The 18,385-nt window shown below is 38.1% G+C and overlaps 1 protein-coding gene across 1 annotated transcript; it reads right to left on the reverse strand.

Annotated features, from left to right (window-relative positions):
• Positions 1 to 4,166: 4,166 nt before the first annotated feature.
• On the reverse strand, positions 4,167 to 14,700 carry VPS37A (vacuolar protein sorting 37 homolog A (S. cerevisiae)). The gene is made up of 11 exons (XM_009335132.1): positions 14,629 to 14,700; positions 13,659 to 13,773; positions 12,647 to 12,747; positions 11,512 to 11,728; positions 10,381 to 10,451; positions 8,385 to 8,512; positions 8,239 to 8,297; positions 8,080 to 8,148; positions 5,935 to 6,078; positions 5,131 to 5,211; positions 4,167 to 4,897 (listed from the first exon to the last, which is right to left on the reverse strand). Exons 2-10 carry the CDS (start codon positions 13,701 to 13,703, stop codon positions 5,131 to 5,133), a joined length of 915 nt encoding a protein of 304 aa, XP_009333407.1. The 5' UTR covers positions 13,704 to 13,773; positions 14,629 to 14,700; the 3' UTR covers positions 4,167 to 4,897.
• Between the last annotated feature and the right edge of the window lie 3,685 nt (positions 14,701 to 18,385).

The raw sequence follows: 18,385 nt of genomic DNA on the forward strand, positions 1-18,385 counted from the left end.
GCCAAGGTTATTCAGATTAATTTATTCTGTTTCCAGAGACTAAAGAACACAGTGCTTTATGTTAAGGTATTCCCCTATTATCGATATACAAGCTTTCTTTGTAGCTTATTACTACATATAAATTTGATCTCTACAGGTATCTGACCAAAACGAGGCATTTACAAAAGCAGTAGTCAGAGATGCAATATGGGTTCTCAAAGCCCATTTTAGTGAAGGTGGCTCCAGGAATTACTGCTGTTGAAAGGGTTAAACAGGAAAAGCTCAAATCACTACGCACAAAGATTAAAAGTTTGTCCTTGAGTAGCTTACTACGTTTCCAACACAATTCTGTATCCACCCAACAAGTCCTGCAATGCCCAACTCTATCCCTAGTTAGACAATTACAAGGTATGTTACAAATCCCAAAGCCTTTATTTGTAAGTTTAACACATTACAGTATTTACTGTTCAGAATAATGTACACAATAAGGCTGTGACAACTGACTTAACTTTGTTGCCAGTTTTAATTCAGTTTTACCTGAAGGTCTCTTAAATCTCTCTTTTAAAAAAAAAATTATCTGAGTCTTTGAAGGGAGTAATAAGAACTTGGACAGAAACAAGACTGAAAGACTTCTAACTTCCGCATTTGGTCAAGGTCCAAAGTGGCAAAGCTGCAGGAATATGTACAGAGCAAACAGAACTATAGTAGATCATTAGATACTTAATTATAGTCTCTTGCTTGTAGCGGTGGCTAGCATAGCTGTACGTCTTTCAGACGTGTCTTTCAGACACCCTGTCCTTCAGAAAGGTTAGCATGTCAAATACACTGTGAAATCTAGAAAAGCTTTCTTCTATAAGCCCCAGCAGAATGTCCCATTAACACCAGTTGTATACAAGATCATCCTAAAATGAAACCTACTTAATTCCAGACTTACATCTTACAATCCCTCTGGTCTGCAATAGCATTAGTTACAATTGCTACATGGAGAATTCAGTTCTGGATTTAAGTAGTCACTTGACTCGGGGAGGAACAAAAGGCCTAAATTCAGCTATAGAAAACATTTAGCAGTAAGATCAGAAGTTAAAATTGGGCAAAACCCAGACTCAATTTGCAGTTACAATACAGAATGCACCCTCACCCCCACCCCAAACTACTGCAACACCAGACACAAGCACCACCTCCTTACTCTTGTATTTCTTGCTCATTTATTTCACTTTTCCACTTGGCAGAACACCTCACCATGAGCATGACACAAGTGTAAGGATCTCCAGAAACAAGTCACTGTATGTAGCCTATTATTCCAGATTGCTTAAGAGTTCACTTGACACATTTCAAAAGATTTTAGAATATGCATCTAACAGCAGCTGCCATAATGTTACACTTCACAGGGAATTGTTTAAAGCTGGATTTACACCTACATGCCACATTTTGGCAAAATAACGTAAGGAATGCGCTTAACAGTGAACTACCAGCATGCTAGAAGCCAAAAATCCTAACTCTGACAGCGTTACCAGTGTTCTACTAAGTCTTCTGGTAAAAGTATGAAGATTACCTATAAGGAAAAATGTTTGCATTGGCACAACCAGTGTAGGACTAAAAGAAAAGAAAAAAAAACAAACCAGCAGCAGGTTGGCTTGTCCTTTAAGGGCCAGAAACAGGCTGGCCACTCCTGCATGTGAGAGGGTACCTGTAGCTAACCCAGTACACCATTGTTGAATACAGACTTCTGTGCTTCTTTTCTACAGGAGGGGTTTGTGACTGCAGAAGGCGCTAAAAAACAGGGGGAAAAAAGCCTAAGAATAGGAACAACAATACGAGAAAATAGAAAGGGAGAAAAGAGAAGACCTTAAACTTTCATGTCCCTGAACACTGTACTAAGAACTTGCATTGAACAGTGACGTTTTCTTCTAGACTGTCCTGGTTTCGGCTGGGATAGAGTTACTTTTCTTCCTACTAGCTGCTATAGTGTTGTTTTGGATTTAGGATGAGAATAATGTTGATAACACACCAATGTTTTAGTTGTTGCCAAGTAGTGCTTACATGAGTCAAGGACTTTTCAGCTTCTCATGCCCTACCAGCGAGAAGCTGGGAGGGGGCGCAGCCAGGACAGCTGACCCAAACTGGCCAAAGGGGTATTCCATATCATACAATGGGGGAAGAAGAAGGAAGGGGGGGACGTTCGGAGTGATGGCATTTGTCTTCCCAAGTAACCATTACACGTGATGGAGCCCTGCTTTCCTGGAGATGGCTGAACAGCTACCAGCAGATGGGACATAGTGAATGAATTCCTTGTTTTGCTTTGCTTGTGTGCGTGGCTTTTGCTTTACCTATTAAACTGTCTTTATCTCAACCCATGAGTTTTCTTGCTTTTACTCTTCTGATTCTCTCCCCCATCCCACCGGGGGGAGTGAGCGAGCGGCTGTTTGGTGTGTAGCTGCCCGCCAGGTTAAACCACAATATAGACTCCTCCGTTATCATCAGAAGGACTCCATGGAGAAGTCCTGAATTTGTAAATTTGCTCACAAAAGTAAGGGAGGAGGAAAAGCTGAAGTGTTGAGAACTTGCACTAGTTTGGGAAGCAAATCCCCTGAAGGTGACCTGGCTAGAGAGTTCAGTCACAGTAGAGCATCATAATACACCACATAACATTCAACAGGAGGAGGCAGATGAGGACAGAAGTCTGTCATTCCATGCCATTATAAAATGTATGAAGAAGATACTGGCCCAACACTGGGTGTTTGGTCATCTGTGCCTTTCTCTGCTTACAAGGAAGAAACAAACAAAAAAAAAGGCAGCCCTGTACAGGATTGTGTCTAGTGTTCAAGCGCGTTAGCTAGATACTCAGAAAAAGACCCAAAACAACTTGTACACTCAGCACAAAAATAGATCGTTTGCCAAGAAGGAAACACTGATGACTTGAATCTAACTTTTCTCCAGAGCTGCAGAAATCACACTCCTCAGACACCGAAGTCCAGAACCACTTGGAAACCTATGCGATCTCATTTTTAATTAGGGCTTTAGTTAGCACATTAGCAGAAGTGCTATGTCAATACACAAGCAGTATTATGCACAGTCAGTAGAAATGTTTTTTTGCGAGAAGATACTCTAAAATTATTGCTTAACCATGGCACTTACCACCTGTTTATTTTTTCAGGCACCTAAGTATCTTCTTTGATTTGGACCATAGCTCTATTTGCTTGAGACATCTAATCTCAGAATTTGGACCAGCTTTACAAAGAAAAATCTCATCAAATACCAGCTATAGTTTACTCACCCTGAAAGGCAGTAGCTTGACAGACAACCACAGTAAAGTATGACAGGGCTGAGACTAAAGCCCCATTTGAAGATTCACTAGCCTGTGGAACAGACTTCTTGCACTTACATGATTTTCCTAACTCCAAATTTACTCACTTTTCTCCAATTCAGAAGAAATACCTTATTGCATTTTGCTAGAAGAGCACTGAGTTTAGGACTGACTGAAGAAGAGTGATACAGAGAAGAACTCGCTTGGACTGACATGCTTTAGTTTGAGACTTGAATCTGTGATGTTCTGTGACCCTGTCTAGGTAACACAGAGGCAGTGTCTTGGCTAAGAGGTTTATATCTCCAGACTGCTTCCTGACAAGAAAGAAGCAGGATTCCTGATAGATTACTTAATCAGTGCTTCATCTTCTTTATCTCTCAGAACTGTACAATTCTTCTGTTCTTCTGGAACTTGTCTGTCTCTGTGAAAACCTAATGCACTGACAAGATTAAGAAAAAGAATGTGTCTTTTTGCAAGAGCAAGAGAGAACATACATGCACGTATTTATTTAGGGGTTGTATTTTTCTCCTATAGAATACTGCACTTGGTCCTATCCATTCTCACCAGATACACCCTCGTTCTAAAAAAAGTCAGCTCACCAGAGGCAAGATTCAGTGATTAAAGGGCAGAATTAAGTCTTGCTTCCAAATTCTATCACTGGCCTTAACATAACACACTGTGCAACTCTAGCCAAATTAGTTTCTTTGTTCCTTAAAATTAGGAAAAAAGAACTGCTACTTCACAAAGAACTTCAGAACTAGTTTTCTAAAGTGCTTTTGAGTTCCTCACATGATGAACATTTCATATTGCATAAAGCAGAAATTGGGAGGTGACCTGATTATTTTTCCTTTAAGTAAAAACAAATATGAAAATGAAATCGTTAGATGAAAATTGTGTTTAATTACAGTGGTAGGTACACCAAGCCACACCTGAAATCAAGTGCGTCGGTGCTACTGAGCAACATACCAAATCTACACAGAGATCATTTATGCTATTTTCATTCCAATATAATTTGTTCCAACATATCCTTTGCTTAATCCAAATCTACTTATCCAAAACACAACACAGGCTATACTTAGTTTTGTATTATCACTTAAAAGTAAAAAACTACTTCTTAAACATTTTGGCTTCAAGAAAAGACAGCTTGTGAATCTACTGACAATCTCAAATTATGAACTTCTTCAGTTTCCAAAGCCCTATCACCATTTATCTCAAACTCTTCCACAGATCAAGCCAAATCTATGTTTAAAGTTCAAAATACAAAAGATATGAATTGTGTTTTTATAAAAATGTAAAAAGCTAGTCAAAATTACATGTTTAGATATTTAATCTCTGAAGAATGGAGTATAGCAGCAGGAACTTAAATATAATAAGAACTATCAATAATAAATACAAGAAATTAGTGCAAAGATTGCAATAGAAGGATTCTTGAGTACAATGAGAATATAAAGAGACATTCTAATTTGTACAAAACCCATCCCGACTCTGTATACAATCTCTTCTATAAATACAACCACATAAGATGAAATGCTTATTTGCAAATAATAGTTATTAAAAAGTGTGCTTTATTGGGTTTTTCACTCGTTCTCTTGGCAGGTGTAGTTTGCAGGAAGTCTGTAAAGACAAATTTCCATAATTAGACATTTTTGACTCCTCCAGAAGTTATGTTTTAAATACAAGAACAGATGCAGTACACACTTGATTTCCACAGAAAGCTTTGTTAGAATACAAAGCATTGTAACAAATCCATTTGCAGTTAGCAATTTGTAAGTGTGTGACAATGAGGTAAATTGTAAAAAAAGAAAAGAAAAAAAAAGTTCACCACAAATATGAAAACAGCAGTTTACCTATAGCGGAGCATGAAATTGGCTGTGCATTGCTATTGCCTGTTGAAGTTTTTCCTCTTTGGCTCGTCTACAGTGGCAGAGCTACAAAAGAAGACATAGGAAAAGTGAATTCTGAAAGGAATTTTCTATAATGCATACTACAGTTTCTCTTTAATGATTTAGCTACTTTGCAGGCTCTTTAAAAAAGGAAAACCCTGTGAACTACCTCCCTTCCAAGCTTCAGGCTGAACAACTGTCTATATTGATAACGTTATTCCATCCACAACTGTTTACAAGAGAAGAGAATTGTTTCCTATGTTATGAAATGCATTTATTAGGCATCTTTAAAGAAAGGTACACTACCCGGTAAGTTGCTCTTGTCACAGCATGAGCAAGAATCGTGATTTTTGAACCTCAGTTACTTATTTGGTGATAGCCATCAACAGAATAATTAGAGTTTAATAAATTAAACATTAAAGTTGCTTAATATAACATGTCATTCTACGTCGACTTACCAAATTTAATATTGTCCATGTGGCTATCTCCCCCATATCTATATAGAAGAAAGGGGCACAAAAATATCTGCAACAACACAGGACTAGGGTCTAATGCAGGAGACCTTTGCACTTCTGCCTTAAAAATATGTGCCTTCAGAGTGCAGATTATATTCTAAATAGACTGAAGCCACTTAGGGAAATATTTTTCTTTTGTTGGAGCTTACTAAAGCACTGTTCTGTATCACAAGACTGCTCAAACTCTAAGTCTTTAATTTGTTCACTATGTGTTGTATATCTCTCAGATTAGAATGACTTGTATATTACACACCATTCTCTTTTCCATGAAACTACTAAGGAAGTCATCTATTTCTGTTTTGCCTTCCAAGAAGTCTTCTGCAATAGTGTCAGATTCCTCTTCAGCTTCATGAGCAGCTACTTTAAGTCTGGCTTGCAGAGCACTTGGACTGCAACTCTGAGGAAATAAAAACTCCTATGTAATATTAAACTGTCCATCAAAACCTGCATTTCCAAGAAGAAAGATAAATGACTATATAAATATGGGATATGTGAATAGAGCATTATTATTACATAAAAGCCTAAGTGACCAGATGAAGCTTCATCTCCAAGAAACAGTATAGCTTGTTAAACTAGAAAGGATTCAATGTGAGAAAAGCATTGCTAGTTTAGGTCTTGATTCACAATCATTCTCACAAACGTGTAAAACTTTTCAACTTTTAGCCTACACTGTAGAAAGCATCAAACTTGGAAATCTTAGGTTCTCGAGTGCATGATTTCTGAGTAGAACTAGCGTTTCAAGTGTCTTCAATAAATAGGGTCTACTTTTGAAACTCAAAGTCAGTAGTAAACCTGAGCAGTATAAAAAAGTAAAAAACCACCTACTGTTCAGCTTTTAAATAGCCTTGAAATGACTGTGGAGAGGAAGACAGGAAAGGAAAAAGCACCTACTCAAGAAGTAGATGGGCTGCTAATCTAAACCAGTATACTCATTCTTCCGTTCTTATGAACTTCAAACCTTATTTCTGCTTATTGTGTGTAATTGCATTATTTTTCCTCTAATACATTTGGACAGTTAATCAGAACGTGATTCACATCTTCAGTAGGAGTCTGTACAGAGCCAGAACTGCAAAGCTAAGATACTTATAGATCTTAGATGCTTGGACTACCCTTCATCTACCCAATGAAAAATATTTTACTTATGTACTGTAAAACTGCATTGTAATCAGAAATTTCCTGTTAAATTAATCTTGTGCAAAATAAGGAGAGTTTGCTCTAATAAAAGATGGCTAAAATTCACCCACAGTACAAGTAAAAAGACTTGTCTGGAACTTTGAAGGAGAGATAACAGGAGATACCAGGTAGTGCACAGTGAACATCACTATATGAAGATACAGAGTATGTGGAAAAACAGCACAAAAATCCAGCTGCAACTCGCCAACTCTCAGCCTCCTAACCTTCATTAAATTGAACCAGCAAATCTAACTTAGAAAAAAGAAAAGGTAATATAGCAGTGGGGTATTACGTCCTGTTCTTAAGTGATTTCTTACAGAAGTAGAAAGTTTCTCAATGCCAGCTACCTCCACCCACTTTAAAGCCAACTTACATCACACAGAAAGGAGGCATTAGGAGTCAGACCATTCTGATTTTCAAGTGAGGAAACATTTAATTCATTTAGATCACCAATGAAATAATTCAGTTTGCTGTCACTTAACTTCTTGCTTGCTATTCCGTATTTTGTTACTTTTTGAGCATTTTGAAATTCAGGTACTATGCATGCTATTTTGATGGACCGCTGTATTCTCAGGTGACAAGTCTTCCAAATACTGAAGATTTCAGCGCAGAAATTGTTTTACGAAAAGTTGCATCTTTTAATGCATATCCTGGTAAACATACTAAGAAATTATTCTCCTTCCCTAAACTGCTTTCTGAAATAATGACTTTACCCTATTTGCTCTTTAGAATGTGCAAAGTTTGACAGCATATATAACATGTTGCCCAAAGTAAGCATACCCAGTGAACCACAGAATTTAAGTTTCTAAAGCAATGGTTTTCATCATTGTCATCTAGTACAGTTTTACAAGCTCATTATGTTGAACGGGTACCATTAATTAAACAGCCTTCTTTAAAAATCATTCTGTTCTTAAAACTGGTTTGACCCAGGATTGTACTTAAGAACAGCTCTAAATGCTCATCACACTCCCTTCTTCCAACTTCGCTTCTATTGCACTGTTAAAAAAAAAAAACCCAACCCAAAAAACCAGTAGTGCAATCATAACACTGTTTTGCTTTCAAACTGTTTGGTACTTCATCCCATTTTATTTCATACTCGATGTGAATCTATTTCACATAAAATTAGAGTCTAACCAGAAGGATATTCTTTATGGATAAAGATACAAACAAAAACTTCAGTTTTATTGAAGTATTCTTAAAGGATAATATGATATAGAGATTATACCTCACTAAGTTCATGCTGTCTTTGCATCTTTTTTTCAAAGGCTGCTTTCATCTGTGTGAGTTGCTCATACTGGAAGGAAGAAGAAAAAGAATGTTTTCCCCTGAAAAAAACAGAATATTACAACTAATATTTCTGAAAAAGATTTTATTGTTCACTTACTTTATCCAACACCATCTGTCTTTTTGCCTCAAGACTAGGCTCCAGCAACAAGTTTTTTTCTGTAAAATAAAGTCACTATTACTACTTTTTTTAAAGGATTCAGTTCACAGAACACAGCCACAGATGCTAACGTTCTGACATCTTACTTGCCAGCTCTTCAATGCTTTTCACTAACTCATCTCTATCAGTAATGACTTGCTTCAGTTGTGGTAGAGTTACAAACTGTTGCAGTAACACTTCCTCTTGCTCGTTCATATTGGTCAGCTGCGATATACTATATTCAAACAGAAAGAAAGCAGATTTAAAACTAACAGCAAACATTACATGTAGGGTTACTCATTTCTGCCAAAAGTCAAAAGTTTGAGGCATTTATTGAGACTTTACAGATACACCACACTTGACCACAACTTATTTTTCCCCCTTTCTCCAGGATTGTGGGCAGGAGTTTCTCCTGGACTGTATCTGCAGCAGTGAGCTTAAAAAAGCAGTGTGTTTAAAAGTATCTCTCATTTCAAGCCTTACTTCATATAAAGTATTTTTAATGCTACTATAGTGGGTTGACCTTGGCCAGCTACCAGATGCCCATCCCGCTGCTCTCTCAGTCCCCCTCCTCAACAGGATATAGGAGAAAAGCTTGTGGGTCGAGATAAAGACAGGGAGACCACTTACCAATTACGATCACAGGCAAAACATACTCAACTTGGGAAAAATTAATTTATTGCCAATTACAGTCAGAGTCAGATGGTTGAGAAAGACAGACAAAAACTAAAACACCTCACCTGCTCCAGCATAGTCCTCTCCATGGGCTTCAGGGAAATACCTGTTCTACTGTGGTCTTTTCCAAAACTTCCATAGGCTGCAGATGAGTATCTGCTCTGGCGCTTGAGGCACCTCCTCCCGCTTCTTCTCTGACCTTGGTGTTCACAGGATTCTCATACTTCTCCACCCCTCCCCTCAATCCTCACTGTCTCTGCAGTGTTTGCTCTTCTTTAAATGTGTTTTCATAGAGGCACCAACCGCTTCACTGATCGACTCGGCTATCCTGTGGTGGGTCTGCTGCCAAGCCGGCTGTGTCTGGCACGGGGGCAGCCCCTGGGCCTCTTCTCACAAAGGCCACCTGTGCAGCCCCCAAGCTACCAAAACATTGCCACCTACACCCAAGAGAGCTACTCAGAACAGCTGCAATACCGTTTGTGATTTAACTCAACCAACACCAGAAGAATCATGGAATCTTAATCTGGTCTTCTTGGAAGGACCAAACTTGATCCCCCCCTAACTTTCTGCTACATAATAAGGATGCTGCTAGAACTTACAGCGGATTTAGCTAAATTAAACAGGCTCTTAAGAAGGTGTTAAGGGAAACAAAAAAAACCAAACCCAAAAGTCCTTCTTGCAAAAGGTCTTTTCCTTTCTGAAAGGACAGAGTTTTCAATCACTAAACTATGACACCACCATAAAGATGTGCGATCAGAAAGAAACCAATCTCCTAAGACCCCTTCAGAATTAATAGCTAATTTGTAATCTACTCAATCCCAGATAACTGATCAAGGAGGCTGTCTCATTAGATGAGAGCAAACTGCTGGGAAGAATAACGAATACAATATTTTTGAATTGTGACAAGATATGCTTTTGATGAAAATATTTGTGTAATATGTGTATGAAGTATTTAGATGTGGAAGTGATTTGCACTGGGACAGCTGGTACTTTTACCACCTGGATTTATCTAACCCAACCCCTCCGCGCATGCTGAGCTGCTCACAAAGCAGTCCATTTGTGAACCAGTCTCAAGCCCATTTCCCTGTCCCCTTTCCTTGTTCAAAAGTTACGCTTATTGTATTTGCAGAAATCAAGACCCTGGCGAGACCCCAGAAGACAGCAGAACACTCAAAATAAATGCTCTTTTTGCTGGTGTTGAATCCTAAAGTATTGTTCCTGCTGCGAAAACCCTAAACAGGCAGCACATTTGAATACAAGGCTGGCTTACTTTCTGACTGTACAATTTTGGTAAGTGGTATTTCTCCTATTTGTAATTTCTACAAAAACCTTTCAGTGATATATACAGGTTTTTGACAAAAATCAGATACAGACCAGTAATTGCCTTTTAATGACTATGGAAAGTTTTGCTACCTTCTGAAAATTTACCTTAGTTCTGAGAGTTCTGGAAATGTATCAGGAACATCAGGCATCTTGTAAGTAAATCCATTCTGGCCAACCTAAATGGAAGTTTAGAAATGCTTAGTACATTTTTGAAGAGCAATTTCTTGATATTTAACCTGATTAATCCAAAACCAGAGATTAAGTATTTGACAGCAACAAGAGAAGTAGGAAAAGCAGTAAGAAGCAGTAGCACTAGCCTCCGAACAAAAGACGTCTCCACTCAACAATGGCAACAAAATACTTGCGGATGTTTGGGGTGGCATGTCATAAAAGATGAGTCAATTTTGGAGGAAAATAATGCTGTCTTGCTATGTCCTCCATTTGACAACAGGTAGATGAACCAGGCAGGAAACACATAGGAGGAGTGTAACTCAGGGAAGTGAGAACAGAGAAAGAGATTGACATTTTGATCTCTCTCATGTGGTTTTTAAAGCTACAATCCCTTGGGAAAAAAGTTTTTAGACAAGGAAAAAAAAGTCTGTCTTCATAGAAGGTAGAAAGTTGAAATTCTACAAAACCAGAAAAGTGTCTTCCAAGATGAAGAGAGCTTTTGTTTCTAAAGACAAGATTTGATGAAAGACTAAACAATTAGATATAAAGTTTTTGGAGGACATTCCAAAAAATCCTTCCAGAGTGCATCAGTGACAGGGAGTTTCTGAGTACACACATACAAGATCCGTGAAGCTATTTGAAGCATGAAACCGAGAAATACTTTACCCATAAAGGCTTGAGACTGCACGTCATTCTCACCTCATAGGTTCTGGGCAGGAAATCCCATATAGAGAAAAGGATCTCATTTTTTATGGCTAGAGAAACAGTCACAGCTGCACTATGGGGGAGTGCAGCTCCAAAAAAAAAGTATATTCAAAGATATTTAGCATAACACTAGTTTCACTGAAACTCAGAAAGACAAACTTGTTGCTCTGACTTCAAGTTTGTTCTAAAAAACTCTTCATCAAAGCCAGAATGACAATTTCATTTTCCTTGCACCAGCAAAACAATGAAGTGCAGTCACTCAGACTGTTCCCTTGAGTTTTGTGGCAATGCCCTGTGTGCCCTTGAGGGAACTTATACCCAGTGCCTCATAGTTAAAGCAGCAAAACTCAGTGCACAGACCTGAAGCACTGCTTCTGCTGTCGGAACAGGTAGTGGCAGATCAGCAATCAAGCCATAAGAGGGAGCAGCAGGCTTGTCTGTAGTGTAGCTTGAGGAAACTGATTCAGCAACAGGCACAGCTGCCATTGTTCTATTTGTTTCTTGAGGTGGGTATGGAGGAAGAAATGGAAACCCCTGAGGAGCGTAAGGAGGCATTCCAGCTGGTTTGTTGAAAAGGCTAAAACCAAACAAACAAAAAACCACAACCATGAGCAACCAACTGCTTACAGCACATTTCTTATCATTTGAATTATAATTACTAGACCACGTACAAGACATAAGATTGAATTTTTAAACAAGACCATAAACTTTGTGTTTTCTCAGTTACTTCCAACGTAGTAAGTCTACTTTATGTCTTACACTGCAACATAATATACAACTCCATTAAACTATATTCTTGTAGAGCAGCCAAATACACACTCAAACTCTTAATTACAAGAAAATTACTTCTCAAAAATTTATGAGAGCATAAATTGAAATTGTTTCCATCTAAAAGTCCTGAGAAATGCATCTGTGTCATACATTAGTTCTTATTTACAGTATAGCATTTAACAGCTTGGGCAACACACACATAATTACTTCTAAATAACATGAATGATTTTTTTTTTTAAATTCACAACTGCAGCTGCACCTAAACCCAGTATCATTGTCAGCCACGAGAACCATAGCTGTACTGATAAAGCTGTAATGTCTCAGACCACTTTTGCACATATAATACAATTATTTAAATTGCACTATTTCTGTGCTGCCTCTAAACCTGGGAGATTATGAACAGAATATGAAGAAACACAACTGCTCAGATCATGATATACAGCAAATTCAAGATTTCATCTGATAATGTAAACATTTCTTCTTTTTCAAGAAAACAGAAGTTATATCAGTGTGTTGATACAGTAACTCCAATGAAATCTAGTGTTTCTTCTCAAAACAATCATGCCATCAAGCATGCACATGAAACTGTGCAAGGTAATCTATGTCTCCCAATACAGCCACTACATTATTCCTGTTCCTGCCCTCCTAATACTTGGTTTTGTCTCTTTTTAAAAAATGTAAGTTAATACACATAGTTCCATTCATCATGTTTATAGATACTTACTATGGAAATGATGTTGAGCTAGGAACCAGAACTGGAGGATTCTTCCAAAACTCGTCCAGTAAACTTTGAATAATTTTTCCAAGATCTGAGTGCATTGTAAACTGGTAAAAACAAAACAAAACAAAGAACTCAAAAAACTTGAAGCAGCAAGATGCAGAACAAAAATTATTCCTGGAATCCAACAGTTCCAAAATGTGCTGAAGTTGACTATTTATTATACCCACCCACCAGTGCTGTAAGCTATTTCAGAGACATACCAGCTAACGTAAACTGTGTTTACACAAGTTCCAAATAAAGTGATAAAGCCACTCAGAACTGAACAGAAACTACAAGTCTTTTGTATATGCCATTATCAATGGAGAATCAATCAAGTATAACATTTCTGATGAACAACCAAAAAAACCCATCTTAGTTACCAAGTTACATTTGGGGGAAAAAAAAAGGGGGGAAAAAAAATACCAAGATTTAAGTTTGAGACAAAAAGCATCATTAATTACATTCTGAAGAAGTCATAACCCCACCCCACAACTCAAAAAAACTAACACATCCTTGTTGGCAGAGAAAAAAACCAAAACAAAACACACAGCATATTAAAATCCTGCATATTAGAGCTAAAACCTTTACATCTTTCTAACAGGATTAGTGTAGAAAGAACTACGTTACAGAACAGTCTTAAAGCATCCTTCTCCCGTATTTGGAATAGCTGTAGAGAAACAAGAACTGTGCTATTGGTACTAAAGAGAAAAGTGATAGGAACTTTCTAAGCCATCATAACTTAAAATAGTTTTAGATATATAGAATACTGAATTCAGTAATGGTAGCAGTAAAAGAATGAATAGTAGTATACTGAACACTACTGAATTTTTGTTTTCAGACCCCTCAAAATATAGTTTGAGAGGGATTAGGATGTGTACTAGTCTTTTTTACCAGAAGTATTAGCAATAATCTAGTATGACATGTATTAAAATTGCTATTAACAGTAGATATATGTGAAGCTACAAATTATACATACGTTACTTATTAATGGACCGGTCACGTATACTCCCTGCTTGTCCATTAAATGATGTCTCACAGGTGGGAAAACACTGATGACTGGTTTTTCCTGAGGAAACTGAGGTGGAAGCAAGCTGCAAATACAAGAATAATCATTAATACAGCTACATCCCATGATAAAGTTTGCATAAGAAGGCTTCTTATGCAAAGAAAAAATACTACTAATTACATAAACTTACTTTTCTACGAGAAGATTTATGGAGAAATACAGAGTGAAGCACACAAGAGGATTATTCAGTTACAAAATTAGAAATCAGACAGATCAGAATACTGGACTTCCACAGAACTGAAGAGAGCATTTACTGGGCAAAAATGTAGTATAACAATGAAGCAATTATGTCCACAGACAAAGAAAAAGCTGTAGCATAACGAGAGTATTTTCTAATACAAATGTTATTACTACAAAGACAATGCAGTGTAACCCGCAAGAATATCAGGCAAGTTATCAGGCTAAAGTAATAAAAAACTTGTGAATAGAATACCATCAATATTTGCCAAAGCAAAAGCAGCCCCCAAAGTAAATTCATAGGAAATGTTACAATAAGTCACTTAAGTTATGATCCAGAAGCTTCACTGGGGTAAGAGTTGGTACTAGGAGTTACAGCATGTTAGTAAATTACTAATTAAGTTTATTGTAGGGGATTCAAAGTCATCAGAAACCCTCAAGCATTTTCTCCTACTTACCTTCAACTACAAACACGCAGGTATCTTAGGAGCTCAGCACAGCAAAACATTGCTTTGCTTTCAGCTGAGCATCTGCATGAACTACTTTCACTCACATCACTACAACTACTAATGCAAATCCAGGTTATAGTTCCTGACATTAGTTATGAGATGGAAGCCATTTGTTTTATGTTCTATTACTGCTTTTTTTTCTGAGAAGATTTTTAATTTTCAAGATGTGCATAGAGATATCTCACTCTACTTACATGTTAATATTAATTGTCAAGTTGTTTACAGTGAATGGCAGTCGATATTCCACATCTTTCTGAATTTCTGCAATGCTGTCAAAGAAGAAATTGTTAGCATCCAATTCATGGTCGGTATAACAGCCTAAAGTCTAAAAAAAGGCATAACCTCAGATCTTTGTATTTAGTTTAGTTTTGAAAAGACTTGTAAGAATAAAATTGAAAATGCTGGAATAAGTTAATATGCTCCAGAATGCTATACTGAATATTAAGATTAAAGCAAAAAAATAATAGATTCAACTTTTAAACCTCATACATGATCACAAGCAATGGAAATACAGGCAGAAAAATTGTGCTACCCACTGATCTGACAACAATCTCAACTTATTTTTCTCCACTTACCGGCTTAACTTAAGATATCACATCAGTGATTTTTTATATACTGGTTTTTATCTGATAAAATATTTACTTTGCCAAGGCGTTACACCTGTTCACAACTAAGCATTGCTCTGCAACGCTGCCTACAGATCAATATTTAAAACATACATCACACTAGGCCTTCTTCCTTAATAGATTAGCTTACTATTTAATAGTCATTTTTTCCACATGAACCAAGTTCTGTGCACTTGCACAGATATTTTAAAGAATTATCCAGAGAAGAGCTACTTGCAAGAATGTAAAGCTCTGTAATCCAGTGACATTCAAGACACAGACACCTCTGAAAGCATCGAGTGAAGAAACATGTATCTTATGAAATCTGGTAAGACTGAATCCAAATTTGCTCCTCCTGTAACAGGTAAGTTACCGAGAAAAATCTTTAAATCAGCTGCATTAATAGTAAGTTGATTTCAACAGTCAAAGCACTCCACAATTTGTATGCACAGCAAGACTGTTTTGAAAGATGGCATCCCAAAGAATGCGGAGGAGGAGGAGAAGTAGAAGACTTAGCTCAGGAGCAGAATTTCCGGACAAAATGAACACACCTAAGCTGGCACTGGGAGAGAAAGGAGGGCAGAAAATCAGCTTCATCTTATAATGCCTCAATCAAAACAAACTTAAAAAGCAGACTGATTCCTCTTCCATGGATTTTTCCTGTATGCACCTTGTTAATAATATTCTTCTCTCCCACCTCTTTAAGGCTCCCTTATAAAGGGAGGGAACACAGCTCAAATTGGGAATAAGGGCAGCTGGGTGTTCCCAGAAAGCCTCTTTGTACCCAACTTCAGAAAGGCCTCTCCATCCACCGCCAGGTACACTCCATACAATTACTTCCTCAAAAAAACCCCAAAACACATTACCTGCAAATGGGTGTTAAGTGTAGTGCTAGGAGCGTTTTGTATCCCTCCAAAGCATTATTTGCACATACAATTTAAAACTCTAGTTTTCAGAGCTTCGGGAATAAATGGAGCAAGACACAAACCTAGCTATGCACCTTGCTTTCCACAGCCCAACCTTATTCCTCTCACAGGCAACTCGGTATCTGCTCTTTCCCGGTGAAATCACACGCTGTTTGAAGAAACTATCAGGCATCCTCAGCACGGGAGAATTCAAATCAGAGTTTAGGGCTCCAGAACACACTGAAATCGCCACCTCCTCGTTCTTAACTGAAAGATTCTCCCTGGAATCTCTCATGCACATTCCTGCCCTGTAATCATCTGTCACACATTTTAATAGCCTGCTACAAAATCCTTTTGAGAAGGGTATATAATTATGCTCCACTCACGTGCACAACCTATGCATGAACTGGGGAGGAAGAGGAGAATAGGGAGAGAGAAACAAGAAATCCAGAATCTCATTGAGCTGTCCAAACTGTTATAACTTCCTTTAAGCAAAACCTCGAACCGATAAACTTAGTTGTCCCCTCCCCAGGTGGGAATGGGTACACTGGAAAAACGGCACATTCTTAACCTTGTCTAGAACAGCAGCAAACATAAGAAAACTGTTTTTTAAACACAAAAACTTCATTTCAAGCTCCTAACCTGTGAGGGATCCTGAAAAGGAAGACTAGCTACTGTAATGAAATTAAGATCTGGGCTTTTATTACCTGCGAAGACGAACCAAACTTAACCTAACTTAGGTAACTACACCATGCCAAGAATCTTATTTTGAGCATTTCAGTAAGGAGCAGCTGGGATACACATAAATGAACGACAAATTATACTTATCAGACAAAACAAACATTAGAGTAACATTAATTTAATCATTGCTTAGGAAACAACGCTGTTGCAATGCTTGATGCATATTTCTATCCTATAGATCTGTGCTGCCGTGGAGTCCATAAGCAAGCGCATCAATCCCGCCCAAAAGAACACTTTGTACTTTTGAAAAATTGCACCCACTACACGTACCTTTTTAGAAGCACAGAATTTGAGGCACAGTTATTCAGATTTATTCAGTAATAAGTATCCCTTATGAAAACTGTATGCTTTGCCAGAATGTACTCCTTCACTTGCCTATTTTTTTTGTTTTTTACACCTATCCTCAAGAGAGATGAGGCAGGCCAGTTTACATAGCTGAAAAGTCACATTTGAGCAGCTACCATCTCCCCACCCCTCATCTCCATTCCTGGCTGCAGGGTCCATTCCCTCTCTGCACACGCTTGAACTGGTGCCTGCACAAACAGGTGGTAAACCAGTTCAGCAAGCTGACCTTGACAAAAACTGATCACCTTTTTTGAGGACTTAACTTGGGGTGAGCTCATCTCCCTGGTAGAGAAAAAAGGGTAGAAATAAAAGGCTAAGTAAGGCCAGTCCAACAAAAACTTCTAGTTAGGTAAGCTGCTGCGTACTCACAGAGACAGCTCCTTAGGGAAGTGAACCATCTTTCAAAAATACTTGTGAAATTGGCTCTGAACAGATTTAAGTTTAAGCGAGACAATACTTAGCAATACTGTCATACTTATGTTTCCTGTGTGATAATTCAAAATATTAGGGTAGTGAGCGAACTGCGATTATTAAACTTGGAAATACAATCAGTTTCTCTTCCACTGCTAGCCTCCATCTGACATAACAGAAAATATTATCGTTTCTTTTTCTGGATGGCTTCTGGAGGCAATCTATTCTACTATCTATTATTCTACTTCAACAGACATCCTAGGAGGGATGAATGCTTGCACGTTCACAGAAAATATACTTGAAGTATATGAAGTGTGGACCTCCTTTTAAAAGATGAACACTTTTAGAAGACTAAAATTTAGGCAAAACTGATCAGCTTACTGACAAGCTGGAGTATCTCAGGATAAAGGAAGGTGTTTTGCTGTAAAAAGTGTGGCTGTTGAACAGGAAAAAACCACCTGCCTCTGGTGAGCACCTAAATAAAACAAGTTACTAAGGAACAGTCAGTTAGTAGCAAGTTAGCACTGTACATCAGAAAAACCGTTTGTAGAGCCAGTAGGGCTGCAATGCCACTGCTGACAAGACCACTGTGACGCATAAGCTCCTTTATACTGTATGTTTGATCCTTAACTTTTAAGAACTACGCTCCTACAGCCCGTTTCCAGAAAGAGGGCTTTATTCCGGCACACGCTATCTCTTCGCGGACTTTAAAACCCATTAGATCCTTAACTTTTAAGAACTACGCTCCTACAGCCCGTTTCCAGAAAGAGGGCTTTATTCCGGCACACGCAATCTGTATCTCTTCGCGGACTTTAAAACCCATTAAATCCTTCGGCTGACTTCCCGGTCAAGCGGCCGGTCTAACTGGGCACGACGATCTGCGCCCGATCGCCCGGCCACGCCACACCGACAACACCCCCAGACACCGGGGACGGCCTCCCCCG

Source organism: Pygoscelis adeliae, unplaced genomic scaffold, assembly GCF_000699105.1.
Source record: "Pygoscelis adeliae isolate BGI_AS28 unplaced genomic scaffold, ASM69910v1 Scaffold21, whole genome shotgun sequence".
NCBI classification, from domain to species: Eukaryota; Metazoa; Chordata; class Aves; order Sphenisciformes; family Spheniscidae; genus Pygoscelis; species Pygoscelis adeliae.

What these genes read in the sequence shown, in the direction of transcription:
- VPS37A (XM_009335132.1), bottom strand. Translation starts at nt 13,703, where the DNA reads ATGGACAAGCAGGGAGTATACGTGACCGGTCCATTAATAAGTAAC. An exon ending in CAGCAGAAGCAGTGCTTCAG is followed by an intron (nt 10,452 to 11,511) that starts GTCTGTGCACTG and finishes ACTTCCATTTAG; the next exon opens with GTTGGCCAGAATGGATTTAC. An exon ending in CCAGAACTCTCAGAACTAAG is followed by an intron (nt 8,513 to 10,380) that starts GTAAATTTTCAG and finishes GTTTGAATATAG; the next exon opens with TATATCGCAGCTGACCAATA.